This window comes from Salmo salar, chromosome ssa02 (assembly GCF_905237065.1).
Source record: "Salmo salar chromosome ssa02, Ssal_v3.1, whole genome shotgun sequence".
Classification (NCBI taxonomy): domain Eukaryota; kingdom Metazoa; phylum Chordata; class Actinopteri; order Salmoniformes; family Salmonidae; genus Salmo; species Salmo salar.
In genome coordinates, this window is record NC_059443.1 from 35919589 (window position 1) to 35943464 (window position 23876).

Here is a 23876-nt window from a genome sequence, read left to right on the forward strand (position 1 = left end):
CCTGTTGTAGGAGAACTTTGCAGGGGGAAAAAACTCGTAGATTAGAATTTCATTTTCCACTTTAAAAGACTTTCAGACTTGATTTTCCCTTCCTTAAAATGTATCAACCCCTACAAAAATGTGCATTCATTATAATCCACATAATAATTCACTTTTCCTATTGCTGCAGGATGCCACAGAAAACTGGTTCAAATTAAGATCCTACACCTGAATGGGTGTTTCATCTATATAGAGTTTTCATCTATATTCTTTGTAGCTGTTTACATACCACCACAGTCCGAGGCTGGCACTAAGATAGAATTGAATGAGTTGTATTCCGCCATAAGCAAACAAGAAAACGCTCACCCAGAGGCGGCGCTCCTAGTAGCCGGGGACTTTAATGCAGGGAAACTTAAATCAGTTTTACCAAATTTCTATCAGCATGTTAAATGTGCAACCAGAGGGGAAAGAACTCTGGACCACCTATACTCCACACGCAGAGATGCATACAAAGCTCTCCCTCGCCCTCCATTTGGCAAATCTGACCATAATTCCATCCTCCTGATTCCTGCTTACAAGCAAAAATTAAAGCAGGAAGCACCAATGACTAGATGAATAAAAAAGTGGTCAGATGAAGCAGAAGCTAAGCTACAGGACTATTTTGCTAGCACAGACTGGAATATGCTCCAGGATTCCTCCGATGGCATTGAGTCAGTAGTACACCACATCAGTCATTGGCTTGACACAACAGTGGTAGGCCTGATCACCGACAACAACGAGGCAGCCTATAGCGAGGAGGTCAGAGACCTGGCCGTGTGGTGCCAGGACACCAACCTCTCCCTCAACGTGATCAAGACAAAGGAGATGATTGTGGACTACAGGAAAAAGAGGACTGAGCACTCCCCCATTATCATCGACAGGGCTGCAGTGGAGCAGGTTGAGAGCTTCAAGTTCCTTGGTGTCCACATCACCAACAAAATAACATGGTCCAAGCACCCCATGACAGTCGTGAAGCGCGCACGACAAAACCTATTCCCCCGAAGGAGACTGAAAAGATTTGGCATGGGTCCTCAGATCCTCAAAAGGTTCTACAGCTGCACCATCGAGAGCATCCTGACTGGTTGCATCACTGCCTGGTATGGCAACTGCTCTGCTCCGACCGCAAGGCACTACAGAGGGTAGTGCTAATGGCCCAGTACATTACTGGGCCAAGCTTCCTAGCATCCAGGACCTCTCTACCAGGCGGTGTCAGAGGAAGGCCCTAAAAATTGTCAAAGACTCCAGCCACGCTAGTCATAGACTGTTCTCTCTACTACCGCACGGCCAGCAGTACCGGAGCGCCAAGTCTAGGTCCAAGAAGCTTCTAAACAGCTTCTACCCCCAAGACATAAGACTCCTGAACATCTAGTCAAATGGCAACCCAGACTACTTGCAGTGCCCCCCCCTTTACACCACTGCTACTCTCTGTTGACATCTATGCATAGTCACTTTAATAAATCTAACTACATTTATATACTACCTCAAATAACCAGTGCCCCTGCACATTGACTCTGTTTCGGTACCCCCCCTGTATAGTCGTGGCCAAAAGTTTTGAGAATGACACAAATATTAATTTCCACAAAGTTTGCTGCTTCAGTGTCTTTAGATATTTTTGTCAGATGTTACTATGGAATACTGAAGGAATAATTACACGCATTTCATAAGGCTTTTATTGACAATTTCACGAAGTTGATGCAAAGAGTCAATATTTGCAGTGATGACCCTTCTTTTTCAAGACCTCTGCAATCTGCCCTGACATGCTGTCAATTAACTTCTGGGCCACATCCTGACTGATGGCAGCCCATTCTTGCATAATCAATGGTTGGAGTTGGTCAGAATTTGTGGGTTTTTGTTTGTCCACCCGCCTCTTGAGGATTGACCACAAGTTCTCAATGGGATTAAGGTCTGGGAAGTTTCCTGGCCATGGACCCAAAATATCGATGTTTTGTTCCCCGAGCCACTTAGTTATCAATTTTTCCCTTATGGCAAGGTGCTCCATCATGCTGGAAAAGGCATTCTTCATCACCAAACTGTTCCTGGATGGTTGAGAGAAGTTGCTCTCGGAGGATGTGTTGGTACCATTCTTTATTCATGGCTGGTCTTAGGCAACATTTTGAGTGAGCCTACTCCCTTGGCTGAGAAGCAACCCCGCACATGAATGGTCTCAGGATGCTTTACTGTTGGCATGACACAGGACTGATGGTAGCGCTCACCTTGTCTTCTCCGGACAAACTTTTTCCGGATGCCCCAAACAATCGGAAAAAGGGGATTCATCAGAGAAAATGACTTTACCCCAGTCCTCAGCAGTCCAATCCCTGTACCTTTTGCAGAATATCAGTCTGTCCCTGATGTTTTTCCTGGAGAGAAGTGGCTTCTTTGCTGCCCTTCTTGACACCAGGCCATCCTCCAAAAGTCTTCACCTCACTGTGCGTGCAGATGCACTCACACCTGCCTGCTGCCATTCCTGAGCAAGCTCTGTACTGGTGGTGCCCCGATCCTGCAGCTGAATCAACTTTAGGAGACGGTCCTGGTGCTTGCTGGACTTTCTTGGGCGCCCTGAAGCCTTATTCACACCAATTGAACCGCTCTCCTTAAGTTCTTGATGATCCGATAAATGGTTGATTTAGGTGCAATCTTACTGGCAGTAATATCCTTGCCTGTGAAGCCCTTTTTGTGCAAAGCAATTATGACGGCACATGTTTCCTTGCAGGTAACCATGGTTGACAGAGGAAGAACAATGATTCCAAGCACCACCCTCCTTTTGAAGCGTCCAGTCTGTTATTCGAACTCAATCAGCATGACAGAGTGATCTCCAGCCTTGTCCTCGTCAACACTCACACCTGTGTTAACGAGAGAATCACTGACATGATGTCAGCTGGTCCTTTTGTGGCAGGGCCGAAATGCAGTGGAAATGTTTTTTGGGGATTCAGTTCATTTGCATGGCAAATAGGGACTTTGCAATTAATCGCAATTCATCTGATCACTCTTCATAACATTCTGGAGTATATGCAAATTGCCATCATACAAACTGAGGCAGCAGACTTTGTGAAAATTAATATTTATGTCATTCTCAAAACGTTTGGCCACGACTGCACAGTACCAGTCAAAAGTTTGGACACACCTACTCATTCCAGGGTTTTTCTTTATTTTTACTATTTTCTACATTGTAGAGTAATAGTGAAGACATCAAAACTATGAAATAACACATATGGAATAATTTAGAAACCAAAAAAGTGTTAAACAAATCAAAATATATGTAACCACCCTTTCACTTGATGACAGCGTTGCACACTCTTGGCATTCTCTCAACCAGCTTTTTATAAAAAATGTATTTAACCTTTATTTAACTAGGCAAGTCAGTTAAGAACAAATTCTTATTTACAATGATGGCCTACCAAAAGGCAAAAGGCCTCCTGCGGGGACTGGGGTCTGGGATTAAAAATAAAAAATAAATACAATATAAATAAGAGACATCACGACAATAGAGACAACACAACACTACATAAAGAGAGACCTACAACATAGTAAGGCAGCAACACATGACAACACAGCATGGTAGCAACACAACATGACAACAACATGGTAGAAACACAATATGGTAGCAGCACAAAGCATGGTACAAACATTATTGGGCGCAGACAACAGCACAAAGGGCAAGAAGGTAGAGACAACAATACATCACGCAAAGCAGCCACAACTGTCAGTAAGAGTGTCCATGATTTAGTCTTTGAATGAAGATATTGAGATAAAACTGTCGAATTTGAGTGTTTGTTGCAGATCGTTCCAGTCACTAGCTGCAGCGAACTGAAAAGAGGAGCGACCCAGGGATTTGTGTGCTTTGGGGACCTTTAACAGAATGTGACTGGCAGAACGGGTGTTGTATGTGGAGGATGAGGGCTGCAGTAGATATCTCAGATAGGGGGGAGTGAGGTCAAAGAGGGTTTTATAAATAAGCATCAACCAGTGGGTCTTGCGACAGGTATACAGAGATGACCAGTTTACAGAGGAGTATAGAGTGCAGTGATGTGTCCTATAAGGAGCATTGGTGGCAAATCTGATGGCCGAATGGTAAAGAACATCTAGCCGCTCGAGAGCACCCTTACCTGCTTATCTATAAATGATGTCTCCGTAATCTAGCATGAGTAGGATGGTCAGCTGAATCAGGGTTAGTTTCAGCTTCATGTGGTAGTCACCTGGAATGCATTTCAATTAACACGTGTACCTTGATAAAAGTTCATTTGTTGAATTTCTTTCCTTCCAAATAAATGCTTCACAGAGTTCAAGTAACAGACACATCTCACATCTGTTCAGAGGAGACTGCGTGAATCAGTCCTTCATGGTTGAATTGCTGCAAAGAAACCACCACTAAAGGAAACTAATAATTAGAAGAGACTTGTTTGGGCCAAGAAACACGAGCAATGGACATTAGACCGGTAGAAATCTGTCCTTTGGTCTGATGAATCCAAATCTGAGATTGTTGATTCCAACCTCCGTGTCTTTGTGAAATACAGAATAGGTGAATGGATGATCTCCGCATGTGTGGTTCCCACCGTGAAGCATAGAGGAGGAGGTGTGATGGTGTGTGGGTGCTTTGTTGGTGACACTGTCTGTAATTTATTTAGAATTCAATGCACAATTTTACAGCATGGCTACCACAGCAATGTGCAGCGATACGCCATCCCATCTGGTTTGCACTTAGTGGGACTATCATTTGTTTTTCAACAGGACAATGACCCAACACACCTCCAGGCTGTGTAAGGGCTATTTGACCAAGAAGGAGAGTGATGGAGTGCTGCATCAGATGACCTGCCCTCCACAATCACCTGACCTCAACCCAACTGAGATGGTTTGGGATGAGTTAGACCGCAGAGTGAAGGAAAAGCAGCCAACAAGTGCTCAACATATGTGGGAATGCCTTCAAGACTGTTGGAAAAGCATTCCTCATGAAGCTGGTTGAGAGAATGCCAAGAGTGTGCAAAGCTGTCATCAAGGCAAAAGGTGGCTACTTTGAAGAATCTAAAATCTAAAATATATTTTAACTTGTTTAACACTTTTTTGGTTACTACATGATTCCATATGTGTTATTTCATAATTGTAATGTCTTCACTAATATCCTATAATGTAGAAAATAGTAAATGAAATCCCTTGAATGAGTAGGTGTGTCCAAACTTTTGATTGGTACTGTATATAAAAATTATATTTGAAGACATCCACACACACTCCTACATAACATAAGCAAATCCAATGTAAGTCACTGGTGAGTGAGATCTGCTAAAGGATTCTCCTTCTTTTTACATTTTAGTCATTTAGCAGATGCTCTTATCCAGAGCGACTTACAGGAGCAATTAGGGCTAAGTGCCTTGCTCAAGGGCACCTGGACAGATTTTTCACCTAGTCATCTAGGGGACTCAAACCAGCGACCTTTTCAGTAACTGGCCCAACACTCTTAATCGCTTTCTCACAAGCACAAGTGTGAACACACATACCACAGACATCAATGCAGACCCGCTTGTGTGTACTGTATGTCTGTAGTATGTGTGTACTGTATGTCTGTAGTATGTGTGTACTGTATGTCTGTAGTATGTGTGTATACCACAGACATACAGTCTCAAGTTCTTTTTATACCTCAGTGGTGTAAATACACCAACACGATGACTCACACACACCAGCCTGTTGGCGAGAACAAAGCTAGTCTGTCTCTGTCTCTCTCTCTCATGATCATGTTTTAATGGTTATTGGACTTACCATGTCACTGAGAATGAATTTAAGACATATAGCATTCTCACTATGTCTCAAAGTGCTTTAGCTGTACATTGTATGAGGATGACGGATGGCAGCCATTTTGAACTCACCAAATCACAATAGAACAGTAACACAGCCCTAATGTTGCTAAGTAGCACAGCCAGTGTTGGCCTGGCAGATAATAACACACTATGGGCCCAATGCAGGGTCAGTGCTGGCTAATGTTGAAATAGCGCTTTCATGGTACCAAGGCTAACAGTACAGAAGCACTGTGTTGTTGGTGAGAAAGAGACCTGTGTGATGTTGTGTGTCCCACCGCCTTCCCCTTCAGCTGTGTGTGTGTGTGTGTGTGTGTGTGTGTGTGTGTGTGTGTGTGTGTGTGTGTGTGTGTGTGTGTGTGTGTGTGTGTGTGTGTGTGTGTGTGTGTGTGTGTGTGTGAAGGTGACTTTCTTCCTCTTGCTAGGAGGTGTGTACGAGACCTCTCTATCTCTGTGTGTGCAGCGACGGTGTAGAGAGCCAGCTGTCAACGCCGTTGTGTGTCCCCCGCCTTAACAATAGGCCTGAGCGGCAGGAGGGAGCTGGTGATGATGACTGAGCTTGAAAGCCATCGCCGCAATGCAGTAGCAGTGGCAGCCAGTGGCCTGGGTGTCTGTGCCTCGCTCCCTCTCTTCCCTGGCCTATAGGGGGAGCAGAGCTCTGCTGGGGGAGCTGTCTGTTGTGCTGATCCTCAATCTACCCTAGCGCTCTCTGTATCGCTCAGTGCTTCCCAAATGGTATCCTACTTCCTGTATAGTGCACTTATTTTGACCAGGGCCATTAGGGCTTTGGTCATAGGGCCCTGGTCAAAAGTAGCCTCAATCTCTGTATCTGTATTTCTGTCGTCAAGTTAGCCACCAAGGCTATCGCAGCCACAGTCAGCAGCACATCCCAGGGACTGGCCGGAATGCAATAGCCCATCCACAGAGGAAATCACATAGGGTGTGATAAATGCTTTATCTTTTAATGTTGTGAGAGATTGTTCCTGGTGAATTGAGTCAGTCTGACACAGCCTGAAAAATACATCTACAGGCCTTTTATTACTAATACAGCGGGAGAATATTAAAAATGCCAACAGGTCTAAAATAGAAGACCTGACAAAATAAATGATTTGCAATTTTAAAATAATGGTTGCCAATGGCAACTGTATAAAATATCCACACTCACCAAAACAAATGCTATAGTTGAGGAGATATTCACAGATGGCTTGTGAATTCTGCCATGATACCCCTTCCATACTTCATATTAGGCATTTTACAAATTGTGGCATATTGGCTACGGATCCCATGATGAAACATACAGTAGCCTAAAGTAGCACTCATAAACATCGCTAATGTTTATTTTTCATTCATGCATAATTGAGTGAGTTTGTTACAATATTCATTCTGTAGTTCCGGCTTGCATCCAATGGTGGTCTGTTATCATTCTGCCAACTCTGAGTGCTGTTGTTAACCAAAGTTGAATCTGTTTACTGTACCCAAGGATCACGGAAACAGTAGGGGAGACTCCCATGGGAGGCAGTTAGAGAGAGAGAGAGAAAGATGGGAGAGAGAGAGAGGTAGGGAGGAGCCTTCCAGACAGCTGAGCTCCACATGATTCAAAAGAGAAAATAGGATGTGGGGAGGGGAGAGGAGGAGAAGAGAGAGAGTGATGAGAGGAGGGAGTCCACAATCTGTGAGCTGCAGCGCGGTGACAGAGCTCACTGAGGCTGCAGGGCTATGGAGGAGTGTGTGTGTGTGTGTGTGTGTGTGTGTGTGTGTGTGTGTGTGTGTGTGTGTGTGTGTGTGTGTGTGTGTGTGTGTGTGTGTGTGTGTGTGTGAGAGAGAGAGAGATTCACCTATTTACTGATGATGAAAAGCAGCTTTAATGTACATAGATTGTTATTGATTCCATGTGATTCTGATGATAGCAAAGTGCATACCATATAACATGAATGTAATAGCATTTGTAAGAATGAGACGATTGCATTTCTGTTCCAATCACCGGTAATAGACCCAAATTATGGCATTACAATGCAGTCATACACAGTTTACTTTCTCACAGTTGAAGGGGACCTGAATATCTGGTAGGATACTCATTGTGGGTGCTATTAATAGCCATTTTCCCCTTTCTGCGAGAGCGCACAGGGCTTTTTTGAGTGAGCCTGGGGCAGAGGATCCTTCATAGAGTAGAGAGCATTGTGCCAGTTGATTTAGTTGACCATCACCATTACAGTCAAAATGCTACTGCTCTCACAAATTCTGTCCCCTCATGTAAAAAAGCAGTATAAATCTACCATGGTGTTACTGTTTCTATGCCAAAGCTAAAATGCTTCCTACTTTGCTGTACATTGTTAAAATGCTGATGTTGCACACTGAACATAGGACATTCTGTTCCCTAAAATATCCCAAATGCTAATATAATACTACCAATGCTAAGATCGTTTTCTAATACACTACTACATCCATCACGCATCACTAAATGCTAACATGACTCTACCCTTGCTAAAAAGCTCTACATCTTCCATTGCTAATATGCTAACACACTGCCATCACAGTTCCTTAAATGCTAACCATGTTCCTCCTTGCTTTGCTGAGTAAAACAGACACACACCTCTGCTCTGCTGTCACGGTCTAGCCCTTTTTTAATCATCCCTCTCTCCCTCCTTCCATCTCTGCCATGTTTATCTAAAGGCCAAGGAGACACCGGGAGAGAAAGGTTCTCTTTACCCTCAGGGCTACCAGCCGAGCTATCTGAAAACAAGAGACAAGCACACAACGAAAAGACCAAAGGGGACAATGTGAATTTTCCCAAGGTTATGGCTAAGTTTACATCCACCTTGAAAACATCACCACGGTAAAGAGAAAAGGCACCATGACTAGCGGTTTGAATATAACCACACTGTCAACAAGACACAATGGTATCATTTTAGAAAATGGAGTCTTGATATTGCTTGTCAGTAGAAATGAAGTGCATCTGCTCAACTGTGTTAAATCTGTCTGACAGTGACATCGTACAGCTACATCTCCAGCAGTTCCCCAGAAATCTCTTGTTGAGCGGCAGACAGTACTATTGCAAAATGGCAACCAAAGATTCTCCATTTGCGTTCTACAAAGAGAAATGTAACAATGCATCTGTAGCTATGTACCTTTCTGTCTTTCGTGAAAAAATGGATGTTCCAAGCACAGTGTCACGATTTCCAAATTCACCTCTATTGTGGATGCTTACTGCTGCTGGACGGGTGCACCAGGGATGGATATATTATGGTCATTATCGCACACACACACACACACACACACACACACACACACACACACACACACACACACACACACACACACACACACACACACACACACACACACACACACACACACTGTGTGGTTCCGCCAGGGTGCGTCAGGTTAAAGAGACTGGCTCCTTGACAACACTAACAGCGGTCTATTCTGACTACTAATACAATGGCAGGCAGGGTAACACAATGGCAGGCAGGGAGGAGGGAACAGCGAGGACACTAGGACCCATGGGCGGCACAGCGGCATACATGAGTGAAGCACTCCAGCATGAGTCAGGCATGTTGTGTAACAGGGGAGAGACCAAGGGCCTTGTTTCCATACTGGCTCCCCCAACACAGCACGTACAGAGACCCAGTGAGGGACACAGAGAGAGAGAGAGAGCGAGAGAGGGCGAGAGAGATACACATGCAAGCCAGTCTTCAGCCAGAGACCACACATACAGTTCACACAGACACAAACACAAACATATTCGTCTGCCAGAGCACATGCGGGGGAGTGTCGCTGCTGGGTCCATACCTACACATCCATTACATACGAAAGCATGCACACATGCCATATGTCGACTAGAAAACAACCCACACATGCATGACTGGATGTCAAATGAGTCATCTCTATGTCAGTGTTATGTGGAGTGTATGTGATCATTCACTGAATCAATCTAAATATGAGCAAAAACTGCCATTGGCAAAATAATCAATATGGATCAGTATGACTTTTGGCCGAACAACAATAGAGGAGAACGTAATGGTGATGGAGAGAGGTTGTTTGAATCCATTCTCAATTCTGCTATGCTATAAAAACATGACCCTTCGAACACGCCATTCAATACGCTTACCTCACTCCCCACATCAAACAAAAAGCAACAAGACAAACAAAACGAATCGATAAAAAACAACATGCACAACACAGCCTGCCAGTACAAATGGAGAATGAGTTGAATGTGTTAGGACCATAGCCCTCGTTCATTGTGTCCTTGCTGAATGGCCAAAGACAGATGGTGTGTTAGGCATGGAATGGACATTGTCCCCCAGGAAGGGAAATGGTCACATGAGTAGCTTCACACTGCACACACCATTCTCTTAATGGGCCTATGCTATGGTCTCCAGTGTGCAGTATATTCTGCTATAAAACACCTGAACCAAAGCATGTATAGGATTTGGCTTGGATTTGGCTTGGATTTCAGAGATGGTTTGAGAATTAAAGGGGGCGTTCAGTAGTTACATGGGCAGTGAATCCTAAAGGCCTTTAGATACTGTAAACCCATATAAAGTGTGTTAAAATAATAAGAGTATGGGGAAAATGTGGCATGGGGAACATTTTATATTAAAGTGATACTTCAGGATTTTGGCAATGCGGCCCTTTATCTACTTCCCCAGCATCAGATTAATTTCTGGATACTATTTTTATGTCTCGTTTGCCGAATACATCTTCTGAAATTGTTTTTCTTGAGAGTGCTATATATTTTATTATAGGTGAGGATATAAGAAGGTTATAAGAAGTTAAGAACAAATTCTTATTTACAATGACGGCCTGCCCCGGCCAAACCCGGACAACTGTGCACCGCTCTATGGGAATCCCAATCACGGCCGGATGTGATACAGCCTGGAATCAAACCAGGGACTGTAGCGATGCCTCTTGCACTGAGATGCAATGCCCTAGACCACTGCGCCACTCGGGAGCCCGGTATGAAGGACATTAGAGATAGTTTCTCGAGCCAATGCTAACTAGTGTTAGCGCAATGACTGGAAGTCTATGGGTATCTACTAGCATGCATGCCTCATTGCCAAAATCCCGAAGAATCCCTTGATTAAGCTACCTCTTTGAACTCAAGCTTGCTTTTGTAGGGAATAAAGACATGCAGACAAAAACTGATAAAGACCGTGAGAGGACTAAATAGAGTGAGAGGACTAAATAGAGTGAGAGGACTAAATAGAGTGAGAGGACTAAATAGAGTGAGAGGGCTAAATAGAGTGAGAGGACTAAATAGAGTGAGAGGGCTAAATAGAGTGAGAGGACTAAATAGAGTGAGGGGGATAAATAGAGTGAGAGGAGTAAATAGAGTGAGAGGACTAAATAGAGTGAGAAGGATAAATAAAGTGAGAGGGCTAAAGAGAGTGAGAGGGCTAAAGAGAGTGAGAGGCCTAAGAGAGTGAGTGGGCTAAATAGAGTGAGAGGGATAAAGAGAGTGAGAGGACTAAGAGAGTGAGAGGGCTAAAGAGAGTGAGAGGACTAAAGAGAGTGAGAGGACTAAATAGAGTGAGAGGACTAAATAGAGTGAGAGGGCTAAATAGAGTGAGAGGGCTAAAGATAGTGAGAGGGCTAAAGATAGTGAGAGGGATAAAGAGAGTGAGAGGACGAAATAGAGCGAGAGGGCTAAAGAGAGTGAGAGGGGTAAAGAGAGTGAGAGGACTAAATAGAGTGAGAGGACTAAAGAGAGTGAGAGGTCTAAATAGAGTGAGAGGGAAAAAGAGAGTGAGCATGCTAAATAGAGTGAGAGGACTAAATAGAGTGAGAGGGCTAAAGAGAGTGAGAGGGCTAAAGAGAGTGAGAGGGCTAAATAGAGTGAGAGGGCTAAAGAGAGTGAGAGGACTAAATAGAGTGAGAGGACTAAAGAGAGTGAGAGGGCTAAAGAGAGTGAGAGGACTAAATAGAGTGAGAGGACTAAAGATAGTGACAGGGATAAAGAGAGTGAGAGGACGAAATAGACTGAGAGGACTAAAGAGAGTGAGAGGTCTAAATAGAGTGAGAGGGATAAAGAGAGTGAGAGGAATAAAGAGAGTGAGCGTGCTAAAGAGAGTGAGAGGACTAAATAGAGTGAGAGCACTAAATAGAGTGAGAGGGATAAATAGAGTGAGAGAGATAAAGAGAGTGAGAGGGCTAAAGAGAGTGAGAGGGAAAAAGAGAGTTAGAGGACTAAAGAGAGTGAGAGGACTAAAGAGAGTGAGAGGTCTAAATAGAGTGAGAGGGATAAAGAGAGTGACGTGCTAAAGAGAGTGAGCGTGCTAAAGAGAGTGAGAGCACTAAATAGAGTGAGAGCACTAAATAGAGTGAGAGGGATAAATAGAGTGAGAGAGCTAAAGAGAGTTAGAGGACTAAAGAGTGTGAGAGGGAAAAAGAGAGTGAGAGGGAAAAAGAGAGTGAGGGCTAAAGAGCGAATAAACAAGGTGGGAAAGAGGAATAAGGGAACCAGAATAGAGATAGAGTAATACAGTTAGAATAATCAATATTAGGCTGGCCATTAGCATCTTACCCAACATGCCCTTGCTTTCCTCTGACAGACACATGTCCTTCTCTGCGCTGGGCAGCACAAAGCCCACCACGAAGATCTCCACACCGTCTGCCATGAGGGCCAGCCCCAGCACAAAGTACAGCGTCCACTGGAACTTCCCATGGCCACACTCCTGCAGGATGGTCTCGTACTGCTGGGCCAGCTCCTCCTGATCCTTCCTCCTCTCCGCCTCGAACTGGGCCAGGTCCCTGATCTGAGCTTGGGGGGCCATCCCGTCCACCGGACCCGTTTTGCCGGAATCCGCCCGGGGGATCCCCTGGTACTCGCCCTCGTAGATCTCATCGTCTTCGTCGTGACCTTCCGTGGAGTCGCTGTGGCCACCCTCGTCGTCGTTGGCCCGGCTGTCGTTGCGGTAGTAGCCGTCGCCATCTTGGCTCTGCTGAACGGGGTAGTCGTCATCATCGTCCTCTTCCTCGAAGCGCTTGTATGAGCGCTTGGTGTACTCGTCGGCCATTTTGTCCACACTGCGGCCCACCTTCTTGCCCGCCTGCTTCTTCACCACCTTAGCGATGTCTTTGGCGCCGCGGATGAAGTCCTGCCGTCCGTCTCGTCCGTAGCCGTCATCCATCTTGGCTCTGGCGGTGAGGTTGGTTGCTGCTAGGAACGGGAGATATCAGGAGTGGCACAAGGGCATGGGTGTGCACTGGGGATATCTGTGGATCTGGAATTCAGCGCCACGGACAGCTCCTTTATCAGCTACAGACAGAATATTTTCCTCCAAATTGAGAGCTGGAATGAAAGAGAGGACTGTGTCAGAACGGCACCTCCAACACTGTGGAAAGAAACTACGCAGCATCAACTGTCCATCACAATTCTCACTCATTCTCACTCCAACTTTCAATCAAGAAAAACAAACTATGGTGTTTCCATACTGTTGTAATTTTCATAAGAGTATACACCTGCGTCTGTACTTGACAGATGGCCGGTGGCACCTTAATTGGGAGGACGGGCTCATAGTAATGGCTTGAACGGAATAAATGGAACGGTATCGAACACATCAAACACGTGTTTGACACCATTCCATTTCCTCCATTCCAGCCATTATTATGATCCGTCCTGCCTCCTGTGCTGCACATGCCACAGAAAGCCAAACTCAAGTGAAGCCAGTAACCGCATGGAGGTTCTCAATACCTGTATTCATGATTCTCAACAAATGGCCTTATTCCTATGGCTGAGCCCAGTCAGCCCACCTTATCTGACCCAATGTAATGTCCTTAATAAGTGGAAATGACAGCTTTAAGTAGAAAATGACAGAAGAGCTCCTGTTCTACCTCAGTGGCCTGCATTGATTGAGCACCAGTTATCTCATAGCTCTCTCCCAGCCCATCCACAAGTCACAGCATGGCATTTCCAATGGCTCTCGGCTTGAATCAAACCTTCAAGGGAACATACCGCGACACTGACGGCCCAGTTAGGAGCACTGCAATTACATTTGTTCCCAGGAAGTCTACAAAGATACATTAGTATTTCCTGTCTGACAATCTGGAGAATGGGGTGATGTAAGCCTACATGTCTAGCAGACAAATGCATTAATCTGATGAGCAACTGTAGGCAATTAGGTAACACTACCAGTTTCTGTTGGGAGATAGCTTAGTCCTTCAGCTATATCAAATTAAAAATCATCTTGTGGTATTCAGTGAACTGATGTGGAAATAATGTTTTCTAAGTTTCCCTAGTGTGTGTCTAGTGAGTGTCTAGTGTGGTCTAGTGTGGTCTAGTGTGTGTCTAGTGAGTGTCTAGTGTGTGTCTAGTGTGGTCTAGTGAGTGTCTAGTATGGTCTAGTGTGTGTCTAGTGAGTGTCTAGTGTGGTCTAGTGTGTGTCTAGTGAGTGTCTAGTTTGGTCTAGTGTGGTCTAGTGTGTGTCTAGTGTGGTCTAGTGTGTGTCTAGTGTGGTCTAGTGAGTGTCTAGTGTGGTCTAGTGTGGGTCTAGTGAGTGTCTAGTGTGGTCTAGTGAGTGTCTAGTGTGGTCTAGTAAGTGTCTAGTGTGGTCTAGTGAGTGTCTAGTGTGGTCTAGTGTGGTCTAGTGTGGTCTAGTGTGGTCTAGTGAGTGTCTAGTGTGGTCTAGTGTGGGTCTAGTGCGTGTCTAGTGTGGTCTAGTGTGTGTCTAGTGTGGTCTAGTGTGGTCTAGTAAGTGTCTAGTGTGGTCTAGTGTAGTCTAGTGTGGTCTAGTGTGGTCTAGTGTGGTCTAGTGAGTGTCTAGTGTGGTCTAGTGAGTGTCTATTGTGGTATAGTAAGTGTCTAGTGTGGTCTAGTGTAGTCTAGTGAGTGACTAGTGTGGACTAGTGTGGTCTAGTGTGGTCTAGTGTGGTCTAGTGTGGTCTAGTGTAGTCTAGTGAGTGTCTAGTGTGGTCTAGTGAGTGTCTAGTGTGGGTCTAGTGAGTGTCTAGTGTGGTCTAGTGTAGTCTAGTGAGTGTCTAGTGTGGTCTAGTGAGTGTCTAGTGTGGTCTAGAGAGTGTCTAGTGTGGTCTAGTGTGGTCTAGTGTGGTCTAGTAAGTGTGTAGTGTGGTCTAGTGTGGTCTAGTAAGTGTCTAGTGTGGTCTAGTGAGTGTCTAGTGTGGTCTAGTGTGGTCTAGTAAGTGTGTAGTGTGGTCTAGTGTGGTCTAGTAAGTGTCTAGTGTGGTCTAGTGTAGTCTAGTGAGTGTCTAGTGTGGTCTAGTGTGGTCTAGTAAGTGTCTAGTGTGGTCTAGTGTGGTCTAGTGTGGTCTAGTGAGTGTCTAGTGAGTATCTAGTGTGGTCTAGTGAGTGTCTAGTGTGGTCTAGTGTGGTCTAGTAAGTGTCTAGTGAGGTCTAGTGAGTGTCTAGTGTGGTCTAGTGTAGTCTAGTAAGTATCTAGTGTGGTCTAGTGAGTGTCTAGTGTGGTCTAGTGTGGTCTAGTAAGTGTCTAGTGAGTGTCTAGTGTGGTCTAGTGAGTATCTAGTGTGGTCTAGTGTAGTCTAGTGAGTGTCTGGTGTGGTCTAATGTGTGTCTAGTGTGGTCTAGTGTGTGTCTGGTGTGGTCTAATGTGTGTCTAGTGTGGTCTAGTGTGGTCTAGTTTGGTCTAGTGTGGGTCTAGTGAGTGTCTAGTGTGGTCTAGTGAGTATCTAGTGTGGTCTAGTGTGTGTCTGGTGTGGTCTAGTGTGGTCTAGTGTTAGTCTAGTGTGGTCTAGTGTGGTCTAGTGTGGTCTAGTGTGGTCTAATGTGTGTCTAGTGTGGTCTAGTGAGTGTCTAGTGTGGTCTAGTGTGTGTCTAGTGTGGTCTAGTGTTGTCTAGTGTGTGTCTAGTGAGTGTCTAATGTGGTCTAGTGTGTGTCTAGTGAGTGTCTAGTGTGGTCTAGTGAGTGTCTAGTGTGGTCTAGTGTGGTCTAGTGTGGTCTAGTGTGAGTCTAGTGTGGTCTAGTGTGGTCTAGTGTGGTCTAGTGAGTGTCTAGTGTGGTCTAGTGTGGTCTAGTGAGTGTCTAGTGTGGTCTAGTGTGGGTCTAGTGAGTGTCTAGTGTGGTCTAGTGTGGTCTAGTGTGGTCTAGTGTGGGTCTAGTGAGTGTCTAGTGTGGTCTAGTGTGGTCTAGTGTGTGTCTAGTGTGTTCTAGTGTCTGTCTAGTGTGGTCTAGTGTGAGTCTAGTGTGGTCTAGTGTGTGTCTAGTGTGGTCTAGTGTGAGTCTAGTGTGGTCTAGTGTGTGCCTAGTGTGGTCTAGTGTGGTCTAGTGTGAGTCTAGTATGGTCTAGTGTGTGTCTAGTGTGGTCTAGTGATTGTCTAGTGTGGTCTAGTGAGTGTCTAGTGTGGTCTAGTGTGGTCTAGTGTGGTCTAGTGAGTGTCTAGTGTGTGTCTAGTGAGTGTCTAGTGTGGTCTAGTGATTGTCTAGTGTGGTCTAGTGAGTATCTAGTGTGGTCTAGTGTGTGTCTGGTGTGGTCTAGTGTGGTCTAGTGTTAGTCTAGTGTGGTCTAGTGTTGTCTAGTGTGGTCTAGTGTGGTCTAATGTGTGTCTAGTGTGGTCTAGTGAGTGTCTAGTGTGGTCTAGTGTGTGTCTAGTGTGGTCTAGTGTTGTCTAGTGTGTGTCTAGTGAGTGTCTAGTGTGGTCTAGTGTGTGTTTAGTGTGTGTCTAGTGAGTGTCTAGTGTGGTCTAGTGAGTGTCTAGTGAGTGTCTAGTGTGGTCTAGTGTGGGTCTAGTGAGTGTCTAGTGTGGTCTAGTGTGGTCTAGTGGGTATCTAGTGTGGTCTAGTGTGGTCTAGTGAGTGTCTAGTGTGGTCTAGTGTGTGTCTAGTGTGGTCTAGTGTCTGTCTAGTGAGTGTCTAATGTGGTCTAGTGCGTGTCTAGTGAGTGTCTAGTGTGTGTCTAGTGAGTGTCTAGTGAGTGTCTAGTGTGGTCTAGTGTGTGTCTAGTGAGTGTCTAGTGTGTGTCTAGCGAGTGTCTAGTGTTGTCTAGTGTGTGTCTAGTGTGTGTCTAGTGAGTGTCTAGTGAGTGTCTAGTGTGGTCTAGTGTGGGTCTAGTGAGTGTCTAGTGTGGTCTAGTGAGTGTCTAGTGTGGTCAGGTGTGGTCTAGTGTGGTCTAGTGTGAGTCTAGTGTGGTCTAGTGTGTGTCTAGTGTGGTCTAGTGAGTGTCTAGTGTGGTCTAGTGAGTGTCTAGTGTGGTCTAGTGTGGTCTAGTGTGGGTCTAGTGTGGTCTAGTGTGGTCTAGTGTGAGTCTAGTGTGTTCTAGTGTATGTCTAGTGAGTGTCTAGTGTGGTCTAGTGTGGTCTAGTGAGTGTCTAGTGTGGTCTAGTGCGGTCTAGTGTGGGTCTAGTGAGTGTCTAGTGTGGTCTAGTGTGGGTCTAGTGAGTGTCTAGTGTGGTCTAGTGTGTGTCTAGTGTGTTCTAGTGTCTGTCTAGTGTGGTCTATTGTGAGTCTAGTGTGGTCTAGTGTGTGTCTAGTGTGGTCTAGTGTGAGTCTAGTGTGGTCTAGTGTTTGTCTAGTGTGGTCTAGTGTGGTCTAGTGTGAGTCTAGTATGGTCTAGTGTGTGTCTAGCGTGGTCTAGTGATTGTCTAGCGTGGTCTAGTGAGTGTCTAGTGTGGTCTAGTGTGGTCTAGTGAGTGTCTAGTGTGGTCTAGTGTGTGTCTAGTGAGTGTCTAGTGTGGTCTAGTGATTGTCTAGTGTGGTCTAGTGAGTATCTAGTGTGGTCTAGTGTGTGTCTGGTGTGGTCTAGTGTTAGTCTAGTGTGGTCTAGTGTGGTCTAATGTGTGTCTAGTGTGGTCTAGTGAGTGTCTAGTGTGGTCTAGTGTGTGTCTAGTGTGGTCTAGTGAGTGTCTAATGTGATCTAGTGTGTGTCTAGTGAGTGTCTAGTGTGGTCCAGTGAGTGTCTAGTGTGGTCTAGTGAGTGTCTAGTGTGGTCTAGTGAGTGTCTAGTGGGTGTCTAGTGAGTGTCTAGTGTGGTCTAGTGTGGTCTAGTGTGTGTCTAGTGAGTGTCTATTGTCGTCTAGTGTGGTCTAGTGAGTGTCTAGTGTGGTCTAGTGTGGGTCTAGTGTGGTCAGGTGTGGTCTAGTGTGGTCTAGTGTGAGTCTAGTGTGTTCTAGTGAGTGTCTAGTGTGGTCTAGTGTGGTCTAGTGAGTGTCTAGTGTGGTCTAGTGTGGTCTAGTGTGGGTCTAGTGAGTGTCTAGTGTGGTCTAGTGTGGTCTAGTGTGGTCTAGTGTGGATCTAGTGAGTGTCTAGTGTGGTCTAGTGTGTGTCTAGTGTGTTCTAGTGTCTGTCTAGTGTGGTCTATTGTGAGTCTAGTGTGGTCTAGTGTGTGTCTAGTGTGGTCTAGTGTTAGTCTAGTGTGCTCTAGTGTTTGTCTAGTGTGGTCTCGTGTGGTCTAGTGTGTGTCTAGTGAGTGTCTAGTGTGTGTCTAGCGAGTGTCTAGTGTGGTCTAGTGTGTGTCTAGTGTGTGTCTAGTGTGTGTCTAGTGAGTGTCTAGTGAGTGTCTAGTGTGGTCTAGTGTGGGTCTAGTGTGGTCTAGTGTGATCTAGTGTGGGTCTAGTGAGTCTCTAGTGTGGTCAGGTGTGGTCTAGTGTGGTCTAGTGTGAGTCTAGTGTGGTCTAGTGTGTGTCTAGTGTGGTCTAGTGAGTGTCTAGTGTGGTCTAGTGAGTGTCTAGTGTGGTCTAGTGTGGTCTAGTGTGGGTCTAGTGAGTGTCTAGTGTGGTCAGGTGTGGTCTAGTGTGGTCTAGTGTGAGTCTAGTGTGTTCTAGTGTATGTCTAGTGAGTGTCTAGTGTGGTCTAGTGTGGTCTAGTGAGTGTCTAGTGTGGTCTAGTGTGGTCTAGTGTGGGTCTAGTGAGTGTCTAGTGTGGTCTAGTGTGGTCTAGTGTGGGTCTAGTGAGTGTCTAGTGTGGTCTAGTGTGGTCTAGTGTGTGTCTAGTGTGTTCTAGTGTCTGTCTAGTGTGGTCTAGTGTGTGTCTAGTGTGGTCTAGTGTGAGTCTAGTGTGGTCTAGTGTGTGTCTAGTGTGATCTAGTGTGGTCTAGTGTGAGTCTAGTATGGTCTAGTGTGTGTCTAGTGTGGTCTAGTGATTGTCTAGTGTGGTCTAGTGAGTGTCTAGTGTGGTCTAGTGTGGTCTAGTGTGGTCTAGTGAGTGTCTAGTGTGTGTCTAGTGAGTGTCTAGTGTGGTCTAGTGATTGTCTAGTGTGGTCTAGTGAGTATCTAGTGTGGTCTAGTGTGTGTCTGGTGTGGTCTAGTGTTAGTCTAGTGTGGTCTAGTGTGGTCTAGTGTGGTCTAATGTGTGTCTAGTGTGGTCTAGTGAGTGTCTAGTTTGGTCTAGTGTGTGTCTAGTGTGGTCTAGTGTTGTCTAGTGTGTGTCTAGTGAGTGTCTAGTGTGGTCTAGTGTGTGTTTAGTGTGTGTCTAGTGAGTGTCTAGTGTGGTCTAGTGAGTGTCTAGTGAGTGTCTAGTGTGGTCTAGTGTGGGTCTAGTGAGTGTCTAGTGTGGTCTAGTGTTAGTCTACTGTGGTCTAGTGAGTGTCTAGTGTGTGTCTAGTGAGTGTCTAGTGTGGTCTAGTGAGTGTCTAGTGTGGTCTAGTGAGTGTCTACTGTGGTCTAGTGTGTGTCTAGTGTGGTCTAGTGTGTGTCTAGTGAGTGTCTAGTGTGGTCTAGTGTGTGTCTAGTGAGTGTCTATTGTGTGTCTAGCGAGTGTCTAGTGTGGTCTAGTGTGTGTCGAGTGTGTGTCTAGTGAGTGTCTAGTGAGTGTCTAGTGTGGTCTAGTGTGGGTCTAGTGAGTGTCTAGTGTGGTCTAGTGTGATCTAGTGAGTGCCTAGTGTGGTCAGGTGTGGTCTAGTGTGGTCTAGTGTGAGTCTAGTGTGGTCTAGTGTGTGTCTAGTGAGTGTCTAGTGTGGTCTAGTGTGGTCTAGTGTGATCTAGTGTGGGTCTAGTGAGTGTCTAGTGTGGTCAGGTGTGGTCTAGTGTGGTCTAGTGTGAGTCTAGTGTGGTATAGTGTGTGTCTAGTGAGTGTCTAGTGAGTGTCTAGTGTGGTCTAGTGTGGGTCTAGTGTGGTCTAGTGTGATCTAGTGTGGGTCTAGTGAGTCTCTAGTGTGGTCAGGTGTGGTCTAGTGTGGTCTAGTGTGAGTCTAGTGTGGTCTAGTGTGTGTCTAGTGTGGTCTAGTGAGTGTCTAGTGTGGTCTAGTGTGGTCTAGTGTGGGTCTAGTGAGTGTCTAGTGTGGTCTAGTGTGGTCTAGTGTGTGTCTAGTGTGTTCTAGTGTCTGTCTAGTGTGGTCTAGTGAGTGTCTAGTGTGGTCTAGTGAGTGTCTAGTGTGGTCTAGTGTGTGTCTAGTGTGGTCTAGTGTTGTCTAGTGTGTGTCTAGTGAGTGTCTAATGTGGTCTAGTGTGTGTCTAGTGAGTGTCTAGTGTGGTCCAGTGAGTGTCTAGTGTGGTCTAGTGAGTGTCTAGTGTGGTCTAGTGAGTGTCTAGTGGGTGTCTAGTGAGTGTCTAGTGTGGTCTAGTGTGGTCTAGTGTGTGTCTAGTGAGTGTCTAGTGTGGTCTAGTGTGGTCTAGTGAGTGTCTAGTGTGGTCTAGTGTGGTCTAGTGTGGGTCTAGTGTGGTCAGGTTTGGTCTAGTGTGAGTCTAGTGTGTTCTAGTGTATGTCTAGTGAGTGTCTAGTGTGGTCTAGTGTGGTCTAGTGAGTGTCTAGTGTGGTCTAGTGTGGTCTAGTGTGGGTCTAGTGAGTGTCTAGTGTGGTCTAGTGTGGTCTAGTGTGGGTCTAGTGAGTGTCTAGTGTGGTCTAGTGTGTGTCTAGTGTGTTCTAGTGTCTGTCTAGTGTGGTCTATTGTGAGTCTAGTGTGGTCTAGTGTGTGTCTAGTGTGGTCTAGTGTGAGTCTAGTGTGGTCTAGTGTTTGTCTAGTGTGGTCTAGTGTGGTCTAGTGTGAGTCTAGTATGGTCTAGTGTGTGTCTAGTGTGGTCTAGTGATTGTCTAGTGTGGTCTAGTGAGTGTCTAGTGTGGTCTAGTGTGGTCTAGTGTGGTCTAGTGAGTGTCTAGTGTGGTCTAGTGTGTGTCTAGTGAGTGTCTAGTGTGGTCTAGTGATTGTCTAGTGTGGTCTAGTGAGTATCTAGTGTGGTCTAGTGTGTGTCTGGTGTGGTCTAGTGTGGTCTAGTGTTAGTCTAGTGTGGTCTAGTGTGGTCTAGTGTGGTCTAATGTGTGTCTAGTGCGGTCTAGTGAGTGTCTAGTGTGGTCTAGTGTGTGTCTAGTGTGGTCTAGTGTTGTCTAGTGAGTGTCTAATGTGGTCTAGTGTGTGTCTAGTGAGTGCCTAGTGTGGTCCAGTGAGTGTCTAGTGTGGTCTAGTGAGTGTCTAGTGTGGTCTAGTGAGTGTCTAGTGGGTGTCTAGTGAGTGTCTAGTGTGGTCTAGTGTGGTCTAGTGTGTGTCTAGTGAGTGTCTAGTGTGGTCTAGTGTGTGTTTAGTGTGTGTCTAGTGTGGTCTAGTGAGTGTCTAGTGTGGTCTAGTGTGGGTCTAGTGAGTGTCTAGTGTGGTCTAGTGTTAGTCTACTGTGGTCTAGTGAGTGTCTAGTGTGGGTCTAGTGAGTGTCTAGTGTGGTCTAGTGTGGGTCTAGTGAGTGTCTAGTGTGGTCTAGTGTGGTCTAGTGAGTATCTAGTGTGGTCTAGTGTGGTCTAGTGAGTGTCTAGTGTGGTCTAGTGTGTGTCTAGTGTGGTCTAGTGTCTGTCTAGTGAGTGTCTAATGTGGTCTAGTGTGTGTCTAGTGTGTGTCTAGTGAGTGTCTAGTGTGGTCTAGTGTGGGTCTAGTGAGTGTCTAGTGTGGTCTAGTGTTAGTCTACTGTGGTCTAGTGAGTGTCTAGTGTGTGTCTAGTGAGTGTCTAGTGTGGTCTAGTGTGGGTCTAGTGAGTGTCTAGTGTGGTCTAGTGAGTGTCTAGTGTGGTCAAGTGTGTGTCTAGTGTGGTCTAGTGTCTGTCTAGTGAGTGTCTAATGTGGTCTAGTGTGTGTCTAGTGAGTGTCTAGTGTGTGTCTAGTGTGGTCTAGTGTGTGTCTAGTGTGGTCTAGTGTGTGTCTAGTGAGTGTCTAGTGTGGTCTAGTGTGTGTCTAGTGAGTGTCTAGTGTGTGTCTAGCGAGTGTCTAGTGTGGTCTAGTGTGTGTCTAGTGTGTGTCTAGTGTGTGTCTAGTGAGTGTCTAGTGAGTGTCTAGTGTGGTCTAGTGTGGGTCTAGTGAGTGTCTAGTGTGGTCTAGTGTGATCTAGTGTGGGTCTAGTGAGTGTCTAGTGTGGTCAGGTGTGGTCTAGTGTTGTCTAGTGTGAGTCTAGTGTGGTCTAGCGTGTGTCTAGTGTGGTCTAGTGAGTGTCTAGTGTGGTCTAGTGTGGTCTAGTGAGTGTCTAGTGTGGTCTAGTGTGGTCTAGTGTGGGTCTAGTGAGTGTCTAGTGTGGTCAGGTGTGGTCTAGTGTGGTCTACTGTGAGTCTAGTGTGGTCTAGTGTGTGTCTAGTGTGGTCTAGTGAGTGTCTAGTGTGGTCTAGTGTGGTCTAGTGTGGTCTAGTGAGTGTCTAGTGTGGTCTAGTGTGGTCTAGTGATTGTCTAGTGTGGTCTAGTGAGTGTCTAGTGTGGTCTAGTGTGGTCTAGTGAGTGTCTAGTGTGGTCTAGTGTGTGTCTAGTGAGTGTCTAGTGTGGTCTCGTGATTGTCTAGTGTGGTCTAGTGAGTGTCTAGTGTGGTCTAGTGAGTGTCTAGTGTGGTCTAGTGTGTGTCTAGTGTGGTCTAGTGTGTGTCTAGTGTGGTCTAGTGAGTGTCTAGTGTGGTCTAGTGTGGGTCTAGTGAGTGTCTAGTGTGGTCAGGTGTCGTCTAGTGTGGTCTAGTGTGTGTCTAGTGTGGTCTAGTGTGGTCTAGTGAGTGTCTAGTGTGGTCTAGTGTGGTCTAGTGAGTATCTAGTGTGGTCTAGTGAGTGTCTAGTGTGGTCTAGTGAGTGTCTAGTGAGTGTCTAGTGTGGTCTAGTGTGAGTCTAGTGTGTGTCTAGTGTGGTCTAGTGAGTGTCTAGTGTGGTCTAGTGAGTGTCTAGTGTGGTCTAGTGTGGTCTAGTGTGTGTCTAGTGTTGTCTAGTGTGGTCTAGTGAGTGTCTAGTGTGGTCTAGTGTGGTCTAGTGAGTGTCTAGTGTGGTCTAGTGTTAGTCTAGTGTGGTCTAGTGTGTGTCTAGTGTGGTCTAGTGAGTGTCTAGTGTGTGTCTAGTGTGAGTCTAGTGTGGTCTAGTGTGTGTCTAGTGTGGTCTAGTTAGTGTCTAGTGTATGTCTAGTGTGGTCTAGTGTGAGTCTAGTGTGGTCTAGTGTGAGTCTAGTGTGGTCTAGTGTGAGTCTAGTGTGGTCTAGTGTGAGTCTAGTGTGGTCTAGTGTGGTCTAGTGTGTGTCTAGTGTGGTCTAGTGTTGTCTAGTGTGTGTCTAGTGAGTGTCTAATGTGGTCTAGTGTGTGTCTAGTGAGTGTCTAGTGTGGTCCAGTGAGTGTCTAGTGTGGTCTAGTGAGTGTCTAGTGTGGTCTAGTGAGTGTCTAGTGGGTGTCTAGTGAGTGTCTAGTGTGGTCTAGTGTGGTCTAGTGTGTGTCTAGTGAGTGTCTAGTGTGGTCTAGTGTGGTCTAGTGAGTGTCTAGTGTGGTCTAGTGTGGTCTAGTGTGGGTCTAGTGTGGTCAGGTTTGGTCTAGTGTGAGTCTAGTGTGTTCTAGTGTATGTCTAGTGAGTGTCTAGTGTGGTCTAGTGTGGTCTAGTGAGTGTCTAGTGTGGTCTAGTGTGGTCTAGTGTGGGTCTAGTGAGTGTCTAGTGTGGTCTAGTGTGGTCTAGTGTGGGTCTAGTGAGTGTCTAGTGTGGTCTAGTGTGTGTCTAGTGTGTTCTAGTGTCTGTCTAGTGTGGTCTATTGTGAGTCTAGTGTGGTCTAGTGTGTGTCTAGTGTGGTCTAGTGTGAGTCTAGTGTGGTCTAGTGTTTGTCTAGTGTGGTCTAGTGTGGTCTAGTGTGAGTCTAGTATGGTCTAGTGTGTGTCTAGTGTGGTCTAGTGATTGTCTAGTGTGGTCTAGTGAGTGTCTAGTGTGGTCTAGTGTGGTCTAGTGTGGTCTAGTGAGTGTCTAGTGTGGTCTAGTGTGTGTCT

General features: G+C 45.7%; 1 protein-coding gene across 3 annotated transcripts in view; it reads right to left on the reverse strand.

Moving 5' to 3' along the window:
• The window catches only part of LOC106581810 (synaptic vesicle glycoprotein 2A), a 60990-nt gene that overhangs the window by 13764 nt on the left and 23350 nt on the right, over nucleotides 1-23876 (reverse strand). For 2 of the 3 annotated variants that reach the window (XM_014164165.2, XM_014164155.2), the window contains exon 2: nucleotides 12322-13089. The exons of the other annotated variant lie outside the window; for it this stretch is intronic. In XM_014164165.2, coding sequence (XP_014019640.1) covers nucleotides 12322-12928 — 607 coding nt within the window. In that variant the 5' untranslated portion in view covers nucleotides 12929-13089. The remainder of the gene's footprint in view (nucleotides 1-12321; nucleotides 13090-23876) is intronic. 3 annotated transcript variants of the gene reach the window in all.